General features: G+C 36.3%; 2 protein-coding genes across 5 annotated transcripts in view; one reads left to right on the top strand and one right to left on the bottom strand.

Moving 5' to 3' along the window:
• LOC132154501 (FYVE and coiled-coil domain-containing protein 1-like) overlaps positions 1–16,329 on the top strand; it is a 36,693-nt gene that overhangs the window by 6,596 nt on the left and 13,768 nt on the right. For 2 of the 4 annotated variants that reach the window (XM_059563078.1, XM_059563076.1), the window contains exons 1-3: positions 14,249–14,317; positions 14,832–14,928; positions 15,412–15,518. In XM_059563078.1, coding sequence (XP_059419061.1) covers positions 14,877–14,928; positions 15,412–15,518 — 159 coding nt within the window. In that variant the 5' untranslated portion in view covers positions 14,249–14,317; positions 14,832–14,876. Of the gene's footprint in view, positions 1–14,248; positions 14,318–14,831; positions 14,929–15,411; positions 15,519–16,329 lie in introns of those variants that run through there. The other 2 variants (XM_059563079.1, XM_059563077.1) reach the window with 2 other exon arrangements.
• On the bottom strand, positions 12,005–13,039 carry LOC132155330 (chemokine XC receptor 1-like). Its single transcript, XM_059564222.1, has one exon. The coding sequence runs from the start codon at positions 13,037–13,039 to the stop codon at positions 12,005–12,007; it is 1,035 nt and encodes a 344-aa protein (XP_059420205.1).

The following is a 16,329-nucleotide window of genomic DNA, read 5'->3' as shown; positions in this document are numbered from 1 at the left end:
TCCCAAGGTTTTTTTCTCCATTCTGTCACCGATGGAGTTTCGGTTCCTTGCCGCTGTCGCCTCTGGCTTGCTTAGTTGGGGACACTTCATCTACAGCGATATCGTTGACTTGATTGCAAATAAATGCACAGACACTATTTAACTGAACAGAGATGACATAACTGAATCCAATGATGAACTGCCTTTAACTATCATCTTTGCATTATTGACACTGTTTTCCTAATGAATGTTGTTCAGTTGCTTTGACGCAATGTATTTTGTTTAAAGCGCTATATAAATAAAGGTGACATTGACATTGACATGAAAGTGCATGAGAGCCTACAGTTCATGTGGAGAAGCTGTTTGTTTGTAATTAATGTATATGTTACAAATCAGCAGAGTTTGATACTTGCACTTCTGCCTGTTATTTTGTTCCTAGTTTGCAGAAGCTCTTCTAATGGAGGAGACTTACATTTTCTCAGGTTATATATGAGCCACTATTGCACACAATTTTTTTTTTTTTTTTTGATGCAGGGGATGGTGGATGTATGGAGCCAAAAGAGTCTCAATAAAGATAAATGCACACACTACATTCACATATGCACACATAGGATTCATACATGCACACACATAATTCATAAATACACACACAGGATACACAAATGTGCACAAAATTCACAAATGCACACACAAAATTTAAAAAGCACAGAAGATTCACAAATGCATACAAAATTCAGAAATGCACAAAAAAATTCAGAAATACACACACAATTCAGAAATGCAAACAACATTTACAAATGCGCTCAAGATTCACAAATGCACAGGACAAGATTCACAAATGTATTTCTAATGCACACACACATATATCTTGATTTACAAACTGCTTGCGGTCTGTGAACTTCACTGCATTTGTGTGTGAATTTTGAGACTCCCCTGACTTGGCTCGACACACAAATGCCTTTTTTTAAACAGGGAATGATCTGCAACCAATCAGATATCTCCCTTGTTATAGCCAATCACAAGAATGCACCCCACGTGGGGGATTGTTTACTTATAAGCCAATCAGCGAACGACTCACTTTCCTCAGCGAACAACTCACTTTCCTCACGCAGCGAACGACTCACTTTCCTCTCGCAGCGAACGACTCACTTTCCTCAGCGAACGACTCACTTACCTCACGCAGCCAGCGACCCACTTTGCGCAGCCGGACACCCACTTTGCACAGCAGGAGACTCACTTTCCGCAACCGGAGAGTCACTTTCCTCTCGCAGCGAACGACTCACTTTCCTCACGCAGCGAACGATTCACTTTCCTCACGAGTCACGCAGCGAACGACTCACTTTCCTCACGAGTCACGCAGCGAACGACTCACTTTCCTCACGAGTCACGCAGCGAACGACTCACTTTCCTCTCGCAGCGAACGATTCACTTTTCTCACGAGTCACGCAACAAACGACTCACTCAGCGAACGATTCACTTTCCTCACGCAGCGATCAACTCACTTTCCTAAGCGAACGACTCACTTTCCTCACGCAGCCGGAGACCGACTTTTCGCAGTCGGAGAGTTACTTTCCTCTCGCAGCGGACCACTGACTGTCTCTTCATGTAGGGACCGAATATTATAATTAAAGTGACTTCTATATTGCATCCAAAAGAATATTTAGATATATTTAAATATTCAAAAAGGTGTAAAAAAATTTTTTACTTTCATTAAAATATTTCAATAAAATGAAATAATTGCCTATTGCAAATTTATGAATCCAGGGTTAACTTTTCTTCCGCAGTCACTGGGCTATATGTATTGAGACATTTTTTAATTTATATTTTGTAAAAAATAATAAAAAATAAACCTGAATTGTAATCTAAACATCTGTATTTTCATACAATTTCATAAATAAGTAGGCTATAATATGCCGCACCACAGGCATATCGCGCTGTGTGAACGCGTTCATGTGATTGGCTTATAAGTAAACAATCCCCCACATGGAGTGCATTCTTGTGATTGGCTAAAAGAAGGGAGATATCTGATTGGTTGCAGATCATTCCCTGTTTAAAATAAGGCATTTGTGTGTCGAGCCAAGTCAGGGGAGTGTCAAAATTCACACACAAATGCAGTGAAGTTCACAGACCGCAAGCAGTTTGTAAATCAAGATATATGTGTGTGTGCATCAGAAATACATTTGTGAATCTTGTCCTGTGCATTTGTGAATCTTGAGCGCATTTGTAAATGTTGTTTGCATTTCTGAATTGTGTGTGTATTTCTGAATTTTGTATGCATTTGTGAATCTTCTGTGCTTTTTAAATTTTGTGTGTGCATTTGTAAATTTTGTGCGCATTTGTGTATCCTGTGTGTGTATTTATGAATCATGTGTGTGCATGTATGAATCCTATGTGTGCATATGTGAATGTAGTGTGTGCATTTATCTTTATTGAGACTCTTTTGGCTCCATATGGATGTGTACTTTATCAGTGTAATAGTTAAACATCATATGCAAAAAAAAAAAAAATTGTATAGCCTACTATTTGATACAAATGTTGTATTATTAACCAGTTTTAAAGTTTTACTACATTCTGTTCCTGAAATCCACACTTTTGAAATCAAGATAATCAAAGGTAATCAAATCAAGCACAATCTAATAAAACATGTTTCGTGAATAAAGGGTATTGTAAAAATGCTCCGTGGATAATTCATCTCAAAGTGCACCACAATGCAGTATATGATTAAAGACAAAAACAAAGTAAAGACATTTTACAACCTTTCTATATAGTTATATAGTATAACTATATAGTACATTTTATCTACTAAATGTATCAGTTTTGGACAAAAAAAAAATAGATTAAGAATCTTTATATTCCAGTTCATGTATTTAAAAAAAAAACATTCAGCTTTCGCTTTGTTATTAAAAACTTGTTTTTGTATGATTGAGCAAACGATTAGGAATGACACAGATCCCTCCCTGTCCATGATTGCAAATGCGGTTACTTCCGTTCACGGTTAAACGACTTCCTTTTAAACTGAAATGCCTTCAGTTTACACTGAAAATTCACACACATCCATATATGAAATCACTTGCATATATATATGTACACAAATAATGCATTTGTTTTTTTGTATACTGTTAGTAAATGTTATTTTTTTATGTATGCGCACATCAAGTTTATATGTATGTGCAAGTGTATAATAGGTGTATATGCACGGATCAAGTTTATATGTATGTGAGAGTATGTGCAGGTGTGTTTGTATGCAGCGAGTTTATATGTATGTGCGAGTGTTTAATAGGTGTATATGCACGGATCAAGTTTATATGTATATGCGAGTGTCTGTAGGTGTATGCACGTGTCAAGTTTATATGTATATGCAAGTTATTCACAAGTGTGTATGCATACATTGCTAACATTATATGTATTGGTATCGATTTCATATTAGCGTTCATGTGTATTTTATATATGTATTTTTGAACATCCAGTAGTATGCATGTATATGTGAGTAATTTATAGGTATATATATGCACGTGTTTTATGTATGTATTGATAAGCGAAGTTTGATTTAAATCCTACACGGCGCCTCATAGAATTGCATAGTCCTTCTTTGCCATGAAAATTTACCTAATCCCAAAAAAACCTTTACACTGCATTTCATTGCTGTCATTAAAGGACCTGCTGAGATCATTTCAGTAATCGTCTTGTTAACTCAGGTGAGAATGTTGACGAGCACAAGGCTGGAGATCATTATGTCAGGCTGATTGGGTTAGAATGGCAGACTTGACATGTTAAAAGGAGGGTGATGCTTGAAATCATTGTTCTTCCATTGTTAACCATGGTGACCTGCAAAGAAACGCGTGCAGCCATCATTGCGTTGCATAAAAATGGCTTCACAGGCAAGGATATTGTGGCTACTAAGATTGCACCTAAATCAACAATTTATAGGATCATCAAGAACTTCAAGGAAAGAGGTTTAATTCTTGTAAAGAAGGCTTCAGGGCGTCCAGGAAAGTCCAGCAAGCGCCAGGATCGTCTCCTAAAGAGGATTCAGCTGCGGGATCTGAGTGCCACCAGTGCAGAGCTTGCTCAGGAATGGCAGCAGGCAGGTGTGAGCGCATCTGCACGCACAGTGAGGCCAAGACTTTTGGAAGATGGCCTGGTGTCAAGAAGGGCAGCAAAGAAGCCACTTCTCTCCAAAAAAAACATCAGGGACAGATTGATCTTCTGCAGAAAGTATAGTGAATGGACTGCTGAGGACTGGGGCAAAGTCATATTCTCCGATGAAGCCCCTTTCTGATTGTTTGGGGCATCTGGAAAAAGGCTTGTCTGGAGAAGAAAAGGTGAGCGCTACCATCAGTCCTGTGTCATGCCAACAGTAAAGCATCCTGACACCATTCATGTGTGGGGTTGCTTCTCATCCAAAGGAGTGGGCTCACTCACAATTCTGCCCAAAAACACAGCCATGAATAAAGAATGGTACCAAAACACCCTCCAACAGCAACTTCTTCCAACAATCCAACAACAGTTTGGTGAAGAACAATGCATTTTCCAACACGATGGAGCACCGTGCCATAAGGCAAAAGTGATAACTAAGTGGCTCGGGAACCAGAATGTTGAAATTTTGGGTCCATGGCCTGGAAACTCCCCAGATCTTAATCCCATTGAGAACTTGTGGTTAATCCTCAAGAGGCGGGTGGACAAACAAAACCCCACTAATTCTGACAAACTCCAAGAAGTGATTATGAAAGAATGGGTTGCTATCAGTCAGGATTTGGCCCAGAAGTTGATTGAGAGCATGCCCAGTCGAATTGCAGAGGTCCTGAAAAAGAAGGGCCAACACTGCAAATACTGACTCTTTGCATAAATTTCACGTAATTGTCGATAAAAGCCTTTGAAACATATGAAGTGCTTGTAATTATATTTCAGTATATCACAGAAACAACTGAAACAAAGATCTAAAAGCAGTTAAGCAGCAAACTTTTTGAAAACTAATATATATGTAATTCTCAAAACTTTTGGCCACGACTGTACATTAATATTAAAGCTGTTAATCTAAAATAAATTAAAAATTGCAAAAAAAAAAAGCAAAAAAAAAAAAAATGTTAAAGACATGTATACAAGCCATTATGTTGTTTAAAGTTAACAAATGTAGTAAAGAGCTAACATGTTCACCACTGTATATAAACATCAATTTATTTGTTCATTTTTTGTAGCTTCAATTATTTATGTACAAAAGAAATCAAATATATAATGCAAATAATTTTAACAGACTAAATGTATATAACAGGGGTATTCAATTAAAGTTCCAAGAGGTCTGGTCTCATTATTTCCTTTCCAGAGGACACCAGTAGTGCAGTCAAAAATATCAAGGCATTGGGTCCTCAGAGCCACAGGGCAGTTACTTCTGAGAATGTTTCTATAAAAACCAAAGGGCAGTTACTTCTGAGAATGTTTCTATAAAAAAAACATCAGTTGAGCCCAATATGAATATTAAAATATAAGATCAGGTATTTTATCAAGCTATTATTATGTTTAATGTTTAGATACTGTACATATTTAAGAAAGAAGACCATGTGACAGAAAAGATACTCTATGGGGGTTCAGAGTTTAAAAATACTAAATGTATGTCATGTTTTGAACGGTCATATACGTATATATGATAGGTAAAATAACTATATTTGCAGTATTGTTGTTTTCTGCAGTGCTTTAGCAAAAGTATTGATATATATTTGCTGCTCACTGTGTTTCTGTTTCTGTTAATGTCGCTTGAGTGTCTTGATAGAGAAGCAATGCACATGGAAAGGGCTTGAATGAATCACAATTGGCTCTGGGTAAAAAAATTAATAAAAAAACATTAGAGGATAAAAAGGTGAAAGTTCATTACAATAAATGGCCCTGAGAGGACTTCCGGTTATGGTGGCAAGGTGAGCAGACGTGCTTTCCTCGTGCTCAACTGCTTTTCAATAAATCCTGCATAATATTCCAGAGAGAGGTTATATAAAGAGACAAAAAGTGCAAGCGTAAGAGTAAACTACATCAAACATGCCAAAAAAAGCGGCTAAGGAGAAGAAAACGATGGAGAGCTGTGAGGAAGCAGGCCAGGTGCTAGCTGAAGGGGAGCCGTGCTCACCGGAGCAGGCACACGTGGACGTTTCCGCGGACGTCGAACAAGTCATAAACATGGATAATCCCTCAACAAAGGACCTGATGTTGGCCATAACTTCATTCAAACAAGACTTTAATACAAAAATGGACGGAGTACTGACGGAAATAAGAAATGTCCAAACGGACATTAAAGAATGTAGCGGCCGTATCGTGGAAGCCGAAATGCGGATATCTACGGCAGAAGACGAGATACAAACCCTGAAAGAAACTATCGAAAAACTTGAGAGCAAGACAAAACACCTCAATAACAAAGTGGAAGACTTAGAAGGGAGGAGTAGACGTAACAACCTGCGTGTACTGGGCATACCCGAGAAAGTAGAAGGCAATGATACCTGCTCCTTTATGGAAAAGTGGATAGCGGATACTCTGAAGATAACGACACCGGTCTTGGAGAGAGCGCACCGGATAACAGCGAGCCAAAGTTCCACCACGTATCCGAGAACCATCATCATCAAGTGTTTAAACTACAAGGACAGAGAAAACATCTTGAAAGCGGCGCGGATACAGAAAGAGGTGATGTACCAAAACAACAAAATAAGATTTCTTCCTGACCTGCCAACGGAGGTGTATAAGCAACAGAGGAGTTACGACGGCGTGAGAAAGCGGCTACGGGAACTCGGTATGGACAAACACCGGGTAATATACCCTGCACGGCTACTGTTGACCAACGATGACCGCACTGTCATCTTCAATACACCAGCGGACGTGAACAAGTACATAAAGAAACTGGAACCAGTGAGTGACTGAGAATGACTAATTAAGTGTGTCTTGATGAGAACTATAATTAAACTTACAATCTCTCTGTGGCTGCTGGAAACTATGAGGTATGTAAGGCCTTCTGCTGGAAATTTGACATCATATCACTTATAGTCCTGCTCCTTAAAATACTAGTATAAAGTATTAATAAGTTTTGTCTACAGCTATATATACATATATATATATACAATATATATATTATAAAAAAATTTCCCCTTATTTTTATTTTTTATTATTTGTCTTCTTTTGGTTTCTTTTAAAAGTGAAATTAGGTGATTCTTAAGTGAGAGCTGAAAATACGTGCATGTAATTTGGCGCACATTTTATTTTCAGTTGATAACTAAACTAGCCTATCTGGATTATTTGTGTACATAGACAAGCAATTGAGCTGAGTTTTGGCTTACAGAAGAATAGTTCCTCAGTACTGTGTGGACCTATTCCCGATAATGGAGGGAAGTTATTTAGGGGTTTGGGGGAGCCTGTATGTTCTAGTGAAGCAGGCCTGGGGTTTGGGTGGGACGCTCTTTTCCTTTTCTTTTTGGGTTTTATCCAAAATGGTACCCTTTATAGGTTTTTATTGCTATTCTTACACTATGGTAATTTACCTCTCTTTATGTTATCCATGACATAACAAATGACAGACGTTTTGGTTGAATGTGTATCTTGGAATTGCAGAGGCCTACGTAAACTTACTAAAATAAAACAAGTAATGGGTAGAATAAAACAGCTTAGAGCCAAAATTGTGTTCCTGCAAGAAACACACATGCTAGATCATGAGATAATCAAAATTAAACGAAGATGGCCAGGTCAAGTACTGTCTTCAGCTTACTATTCTAATTCCAGAGGGGTTATAATTATGATACATAAGTCTATTCCTTTACGTATTGATAAAATAACTAAAGACCCCAAAGGTAGATTTTTGATTGTACAGGGCTATATTCTATCAACGAGGATTAATCTGGTTAATGTATATGGACCTAACGATGATAACGCAGATTTTTATAATGATCTATTTTTGAGGGTCTCCACATTGCCTGGAAAACACATTGTGGCAGGTGATTTCAATTGTGTATTGCAGCCCAGTAAGGACCGGTCATCTGGTATCGATAACACTCATGTAAGGTCTAGGAAAGTTTTACAACATTTTATAAAGGAACTCAACCTGGTGGATATATGGAGGGCTCAAAACCCAATAAAAAGGGAATATTCATGTTGGTCGAGTATCTCTAAAGGATACTCAAGAATAGATTACTTTCTGATTTCAGCTGAACTAATTTCATGTATCAGAAACTGTCAATACAGTAGTATTCTAATATCAGATCACGCTCTTGTATCTTTGACATACGTTGAACCAAAGCTTACCCAAAATCGTACTAAATGGAGATTTCAAATACATTGGATGCAAGATAAAAGACTTCTTGAGTTCTTAGGGGAACAAATTGATTACTATTTTGAACATAATACCACCCAAACTTCAGCTATAATCAGATGGGAAGCCTTTAAGGCCTTTATACGAGGACAAATTATAAGCTATACGAGTAGGAAGACAAGAGAGAAACAGGAGGAAATGAAAACACTTGAAACAAAAATTCGCTTACTTGAGGAAAAAAGTTTACAAACAGGCCAAAATACTGATAATGTGTTAAAAGAATTACTATTGTTAAGAACCCAATATAATGAAAGAACACATGAAAAGGCAGCGGCCAATTTATTAAGATTAAAGCAGCAATTTTACGATCAGGGAGAAAAACCAGGCAGACTTCTTGCTTGGCGTATAAAACAACAGGAATCAGAAAGATCAATTACTAGTATTGAGGATGAAAATGGAAATATGACTGTAGATCCGATGGAAATTAATAAAGCGTTTAGAAATTTCTACGAAAAGCTATATTGTTCTGAATATAAAGCCATGACCGATGCCCACTCTACGTTTATTGATAATCTCAACATCCCTAAAATATCGGAGGAACTAAAAATTAAATTAGATGGTGAGCTTAGTGCAGCTGAAATTATGGAGGCTATAAATACATTAAAGGGTGGTAAAACAGCAGGACCTGATGGCCTTCCCATTGACCTATATAAATATTTTAGTGATAAATTGGTTGGGCCACTCCATGATATGTATATAGAATGTTATAATAGTGCTCGTCTTCCTACTTCTATGAGGGAGGCTTTGATCATTCTTTTACCAAAACCAGGAAAACCGAACTCAAAATGTGGTAATATGCGACCTATAAGCCTAATTAATACCGATACCAAAATAATATGTAAAGTCCTGGCAAAAAGGTTAGAGACTGTGCTTCCGAGCATTGTGGGTGACGATCAAAGTGGGTTCATTAAGAACAGACAGGGACTTCATAACGTAAGACGGGTTTTAAATATTCTACATAGCCAAAAAAATGAAAAGGATACTGCTCTTCTTTCGCTCGATGCGGAGAAGGCTTTCGATAGAATCGAATGGGCGTATCTATTTGACGTCATTGAAAAATTCGGATTTGGAAGCTCCTTTTTACATTGGATCAAATTATTACATTCCAACCCAGTGGCTGAAGTTTTAACTAATGAGGTGATTTCTGAGCCATTTAATATTACAAGAGGTTGCCCTCAAGGCTCACCATTGTCCCCACTTTTATTCATTTTGGCTATCGAACCGCTAGCAATAGCTGTAAGGTCTAGCAATCACATACATGGGATTACAATGGGAGGCAAGGAACATAAAATAGCTTTATTTGCTGACGATGTAGTGCTATTCCTAAAACAACTAAACGCCTCTCTACCAGCACTTTTAGATCTGATCAATCACTTCGGAAATATATCGGGATATAAAGTGAACATATCAAAATCATCGTTAATGCTGCTTAATAAAGATAACTGTCCAAATACATCACATTTATTTACTTTGAAAATATCACCAAGCTTTACATATTTAGGTATCAAAATTGTTCCCCAATTAGAAAATATAATATCTACAAATTATAATGCTATAATGGAATCAACATCTAAAGATCTAGATAGATGGTTATCTTTACCAATTTCATTGATAGGAAGGATAAATATATTGAAGATGAATATTTTGCCTAAATTCTTGTATTTATTCCAAAATATTCCCCTGGCGCCACCAGCTGGAACGTTCTCGAAGATTAACTCATTATTCAGGAAATTTATTTGGAACAAAAAATGCCCTCGAGTTCGTCTCTCTCTTCTTTATCTTCCATTTGACACTGGGGGGTTAAAATGTCCCAACCTGTACTGGTACTATTTAGCTGCACAATTAAGAACAATCATGTTTTATTTCTCCTCTGGAAATAAACCAGCCTGGGTGGATATGGAGTCATATGGGTTTGCGCTGCCATTAAACCTGTATATATACTCAGATAAGTTTAAACAATTGAAAACAGTCACCACGCACCCCATTGTTGTTAACATGATTAGAATATGGTATGAAGTTAGAGAGTACATGAAAATAGATAACTCTTTATCCCAGTTTAGCCCCATTTGGGGCAACACATTATTCAAACCAGGAACGAAGGATTCAGGATTCCGGGTGTGGGCTGAGAAAGGATTAAGCAAAATTAGTGATCTTTTTGAGGAGGGAAAGTTGATGTCATTTGAGCAGATATCTACTAAATATAATATTCCAAGAAAACATTTCTTTAAATACTTACAAATAAGGAGTTTTGTTCTTTCTATGCAGAACCAATCATTAAACTTACCAGTAATTTCTTCTTTGGAGGAATTAATTACCAAGAAATGCAATAATAAGGGATTAATATCAGTTTTTTATAACTGGCTTGCATCAGGGTCCAATGAATCAACAACCTCGAAACTTGAATTATGGAAGGCGGAACTGAATGAGGATATATCAGAGGATAAATGGAGACAAATCTGTAAAAACTCTCAGAAACAGTCAGGTAATGTTAGCTTAAAACTACTTCAATATAACTGGTTGATGCAGACTTACATAACTCCAGTCAAACTGAATAGGTTTAATGCAAATATCCCTGATACATGCTTCAAATGCAGAGAGGCTCAGGGATCATTTGTGCATTGTGTTTGGGAGTGCAACATTATTAAAGAATTTTGGGTGGAAGTGATTAATATTACAAAGATAATTTTGTCTTTGAATATTCCTCTAGATGCAAAAATGATTTTGCTACATTTATATCCAAAGAACCTTAAATTAAATCCTCAGCAGCGTAAACTGATAGATTTTTCTATTTTACAAGCTAAAAGAATGATAGCTCTAAGCTGGAAAAGGTCTGATCCACCAGTTGTAGGAGCTTGGATTAATGCCATGGCACAGTGTATGGCTCTGGAAAAAATAACATATTTTATCAAAAACAAAATGGATGTACATGAAGAAATATGGAAGCCGTTTAATTACTACATTAACAATAACAATATTGGTCAGTTATTACAGGTGGTGTAATGTATTAGTGTTTTTCTATTTGATTTTTTTCTCTTGTTTTTTTTTTTATTTTTTATTTTTTTTTTTTTTTTTATTTTTTTTTTTTATTTATTTATTTTTTTTTCTCTTTCTTTTAAGAGTGTTTTGTTGAGAAATGTAACTTATGTGTTTAAAGTACAGTAATGTATTTTTTTTTTGGGGTACCTTGCAAAAATTGTTTTGGACTTAGATGGAGGTTTGACTGAGACCTTTGTGTACTTCTAATTGGGAGAAGAGAGCGATGTGTTCTTTTGTTGGGGTGGGAAATGACTGTGACGAAATGGAAAATTGTTTCTTTTTCTGTTACCTGTCTTAAATCAAAACAATAAATACATTGTTCAAAAAAATGGCCCTGAGAGCTGCGGTGTGAACAGCTTTGTTGTTTTGAAGCACTGCTCACTTAATTTACAAATGGTCAAATGGTGCTGCATGCCATTGCAATTATGTCTAGAGGTCCGATTAGAACAAATCTGAGCCCGCCATATGAATATGCCTGGTATATAACAACTTCTTGTAAGTTTGAATCACAGATTTTTTTTTTTTTAGCTTTTTACATGCAATTGTAGTATTCAAATCAGTTTATTGTACAGACACTTTAAATTGCATTCATTTTGTTGCCGAAAATCAGTACATGCATTGTTCAGACCCATTGAAAGTTTGTTTAACTATAGAAAGCTAAAACATAGATATTTCTTCACCGTTGGAGAAATCAAGCATGCTGTATCGATTCTGAACCTCTGTGTTGTTCTTACAGAAAATAGGTAAGATTTTCTTCAAGCGGTTTCTGAATTTTGTCCCCATAAAAACATAAAACACAGGATTCAGGCAGCAGTGGGAGAAAGCCACCATCTGAGAGATGTGCTTCCAATAGTAAATAGATTTACTCAGCTCACAATCACTAAAAGGAGAGATATTCCATGAAATCAGAGAGTCCAGAAATATGGCCATGTTGTATGGCCCCCATCCCAAGAAAAAAAATACCACTATGAAGAGGATGAGCTGCACTGTCTTTCTACGAGTGTGAGATGTTGGTCGAAGTAGCCGTCCCAAGATCACAGCATAGCAAAAAGCAATGATCACAAAAGCGATAACGAAAAAAGAATTTTGCAAGTATGTACTTGCCAATATCCAATTAATTTCACCAGCAAAATCACAGAGCATTAATTCACCAAGGTGGTCATTTACAACCATGTTGGACCTGGCTTGTGGGATGGCAGCACAGAGACTGATGATCCAGATGACAACTGATGTGGTGTAGCAGTGCAGGCCATTTCTAGACATGACCACCGACAAGGGATGAACCACGGCCATGTAGCAGTGGACAGTCAGAACCGTCAGGAAGATGCTGCTGCTGTAATATCCCGTGTAGAACACAAAGTTAACTGCTTTGCAAGCAGGATCTCCAAGAGTCCAGCCATACATGTAGTAGTGGGCCCAGAAGGGCAGGCCAAAGGTGAAAATGAGATCAGAGAGAGCCAGATTTAACAGAAGCGTGTTGGTGAGGGATTTCAGATTTTCATACTTCACAAGGACCCACAAAACCAATGTGTTTCCCACACAGCTGAACGGAACGACGATGAGGAAAATGACTGGGGTGATGGCTTTCCCAAACTGGATAACATTTGTCTCGATACAAATGTCAAAAGGATAGTAACAGTAATACATGCCAGATGTTTCATACAGATTTTCAGTCACTGATTGGGGTGTCATCTCGATGCATAAATATACACTGAAAAAATAATTCGGGACAAATTCACTCAGAAATTCCTTATACATTTCACAAATGATTAAAAAAATCTATCTATCTATCTATCTATCTATCTATCTATCTATCTATCTATCTATCTATCTATCTATCTATCTATCATCTATCTATCTATCTATCTATCTATCTTTAGGGAAGTCGTGGCCTAATGGTTAGAGAGTCGGACTCCCAATCGAAAGGTTGTGAGTTCGAGTCCCGGGCCGGCAGGAATTGTGGGTGGGGGGAGTGCATGTACAGTTCTCTCTCCACCCTCAATACCACGACTTAGGTGCCCTTGAGCAAGGCATCGAACCCCCAACTGCTCCCCGGGCGCCGCAGCATAAATGGCTGCCCACTGCTCCGGGTGTGTGCTCACAGTGTGTGTTCACTGCTCTGTGTGTGTGCATTTCGGATGGGTTAAATGCAGAGCACAAATTCTGAGTATGGGTCACTATACTTGGCTGAATGTCACTTCACTTATGTCACTTCACTTATCTATCTATCTATCTATCTATCTTAGAGTTAAATCTAAAAAGGATGAAACTTTCAAGATGACTGTTCCTATTAGAGTATCAGTGTAAACAGTACAACCCACAATAATGATGCCAGAGCTCCCATTCTTCAAAATAAAGAACCAATATCCCCATGTCCTATTTTCTGTTCCTTTATACTGTAGCATGCATTTATTTTGAAGATCTGGAGGGACCTTGCCCTTAGTCAAAAAGGACTTGAATAAAGAAAGATGAATAAAATCACATTGAGTTGGCCTATGTAGCCTATATTTTAAATATGGATTGGGATAAATGCATTATTAAAATAAGACTTAAAATAAGACTCTATTCATCAGCCCTGATTGTATCTCTTTTTGAAAGCACATGCTTCGTAATATGACTCTACAGAAGCAGTTGATAAAACTAATTATTGATGGTTACTGGTTTTGATCTTCTTTTAAGTTATACAGTAACACTTAGCACGTTAAATCATAACATATATATGTGAACACCTGAAATGTGTTTGTGTTAGTGGTGATGCGGCACTTGTTATTGATCATCACATGACATATTTACTGCGTTTCTTTTTCTTTCGTGCAACCAAACTTGGTGCGCTCCGAAGGAATCTGCTCCTTCGCTTTCCTCTGATTGGATTAGCTTGCTGTCAGTCCATCTTAGTACCGCCCCCTCTAATGACAGCAGGGTTGTATCTACAGTAAATAATCGATGAGGAAGATCGTCTTTCTGTATGAAGTATGTCTTTATTTACATCTATTTCTCATTATTCACATATGTTTATTAAATATACATATATTTATACTGACGATAGTTTGAAGTTCTGTCATAAATGTTCATGAAGCGCTAAACGCTAAAGTTGCAAAGTTCTGCAGGTGCCTGCCTAGCCTCATTTTAATATTTAAATATATGACAAATATAAATTATAATTTTAATCTATAATCGTTGTAATCACAATATATATATTTTTAAGGAATTGTAATTTCCGGCCAGTGAATTTCCCTACGTTTAAAAATAAAAGTAAAACTATACATCAAGATTACATCAGTACATTATTCTGTTTTTGTTTTTGTTTATTATTATTATAATTTTTTTTAATGATAAAAATAATTTCAGAAATAAAATGGTAAAATTATGGGATGTTTTATTTTGTCACATTGTTATATCGTCATAAACTTTTTGAGGTTTACTCTTTTATTGTTGTTTTTATTATTTTAGTACCAGCCTTTTTCTTTTCCCTTTGATTTTACAGGCACTTTATGAACCATCCACTCTAACAGATTCAGCCTAAATAACCATGAATACAGTGGGAGAGAATCAGCTGCAGAGAATAATCAGAGATTTGCATGGTAAAATCACACTCTCAATGTCATGTTCTGCACGTGTGAACGGGAGTCTCTTGACACTGTGATTGGCCGAAAACTTTTTTTTGTTTAGCTTTTTCTAGAGACACTTCTAAATTTCCCTACATTTTCTGTATCTCTGAAATATAGACATAGCTAAGTGTTCAGCAAGCTTGTTATTGACATGTACAGTGTTACTTGTAATCATCTACACACTATTTTGATCTACACACTTTTCACAACTGTCATGTGCATTTAATTGCGCAAGTTCCCTCTGTCAGAGAAAACTTAAATTTGTGATTTCCAGACCTGTTTAAGTCTTTGAAATCTCTAGATGTTATCAAAATTTGCAGAATTGTTATTCTTGGCTTTAAAATGTTCACGCAATCTCTTATGAAATTAAATGAGGCGAGTTGTTTTAAAGGAGATTAAAACAAATAACTTCACATTTTCAGTCTATATTCTACTAAAACCCAACTGTTTATGCAGAAGCAGTTTCTGAGTTGAGCAAAGAACATTATGATTCTGGAGAGCCCATTACAGATGACAGCTCCAGCCTTCACAAGTTCTGTTATAAGATGGAGTACCTACTGCAGGTACGGCACAGTCTTTAAACTCGTTTGACATTTAATGCTTGAGTTTTCTTTCTTCATCAGGAGCTCTTTCTTGAAGTTACTGTATCCAGCGTGAAATCCTACATCCTTGCCTTTTGTGTCTTCTCTGATTTCATTTTAATATTATCGATCAATAAAAGTGAAGTATTTAGTGCAAATTTTACCATGATTTTATAAGGGTCCAATTATTTGCGGGAGAAAAAAACAAAAAGCAAAACAAATACTACTTATTATGAGCCAGGAGACATAATTAATTATGTTATTTTTCTTCTTATTTTTTTTAAATAATTGGTTAAGTCCATATTAATTTCATCTTAATTTGACATTTTATTTGACTTAAGTTTTATTTATATGCTGTTATAGTATTTATTAATATTTTAAATAAACTTTTTTATAATTTCTGTTTACATTTTAATTTTAGTTTAAGTTTTAGAAATTTAAAAAATTGCATGTCATTTAATCATGTAGCTCTAATAAATGTTTATTTCAGTTTTAGTTTAATAAACTTCATTTATTTAATTTAGTTCTGTTTCAGAGTTAGTTTTTCATGTAATACTTGTATTTAAATTTTTTTCAGCTATATTTCAGTTACCAAAAATCGTTATAGTACTGATGTATATATCAATTCTGTAGATTTTTGCCAACAATCAAAAAAAAAAGAAATGTTGAAAAAGTTTCTGGTGGAACTAGTTGTAACTTTACAAAAAGTAGAATATCCTGTGAAATTCAGTTGTTACCACTGAACTAGTTTCTTGTTGTTTGACATAAAATTTATGGTGACCTGGATGACTTG

Source organism: Carassius carassius, chromosome 12 (genome assembly GCF_963082965.1).
Source record: "Carassius carassius chromosome 12, fCarCar2.1, whole genome shotgun sequence".
Taxonomy (NCBI): domain Eukaryota; kingdom Metazoa; phylum Chordata; class Actinopteri; order Cypriniformes; family Cyprinidae; genus Carassius; species Carassius carassius.
Note: the sequence above shows the minus strand (reverse complement) of the source record. Positions and strands in the feature narration are given on the sequence as shown.

Coding starts and splice junctions, on each gene's coding strand:
- LOC132155330 (XM_059564222.1), bottom strand. CDS start 13,039: ATGACACCCCAATCAGTGACTGAAAATCTGTATGAAACATCTGGCATG.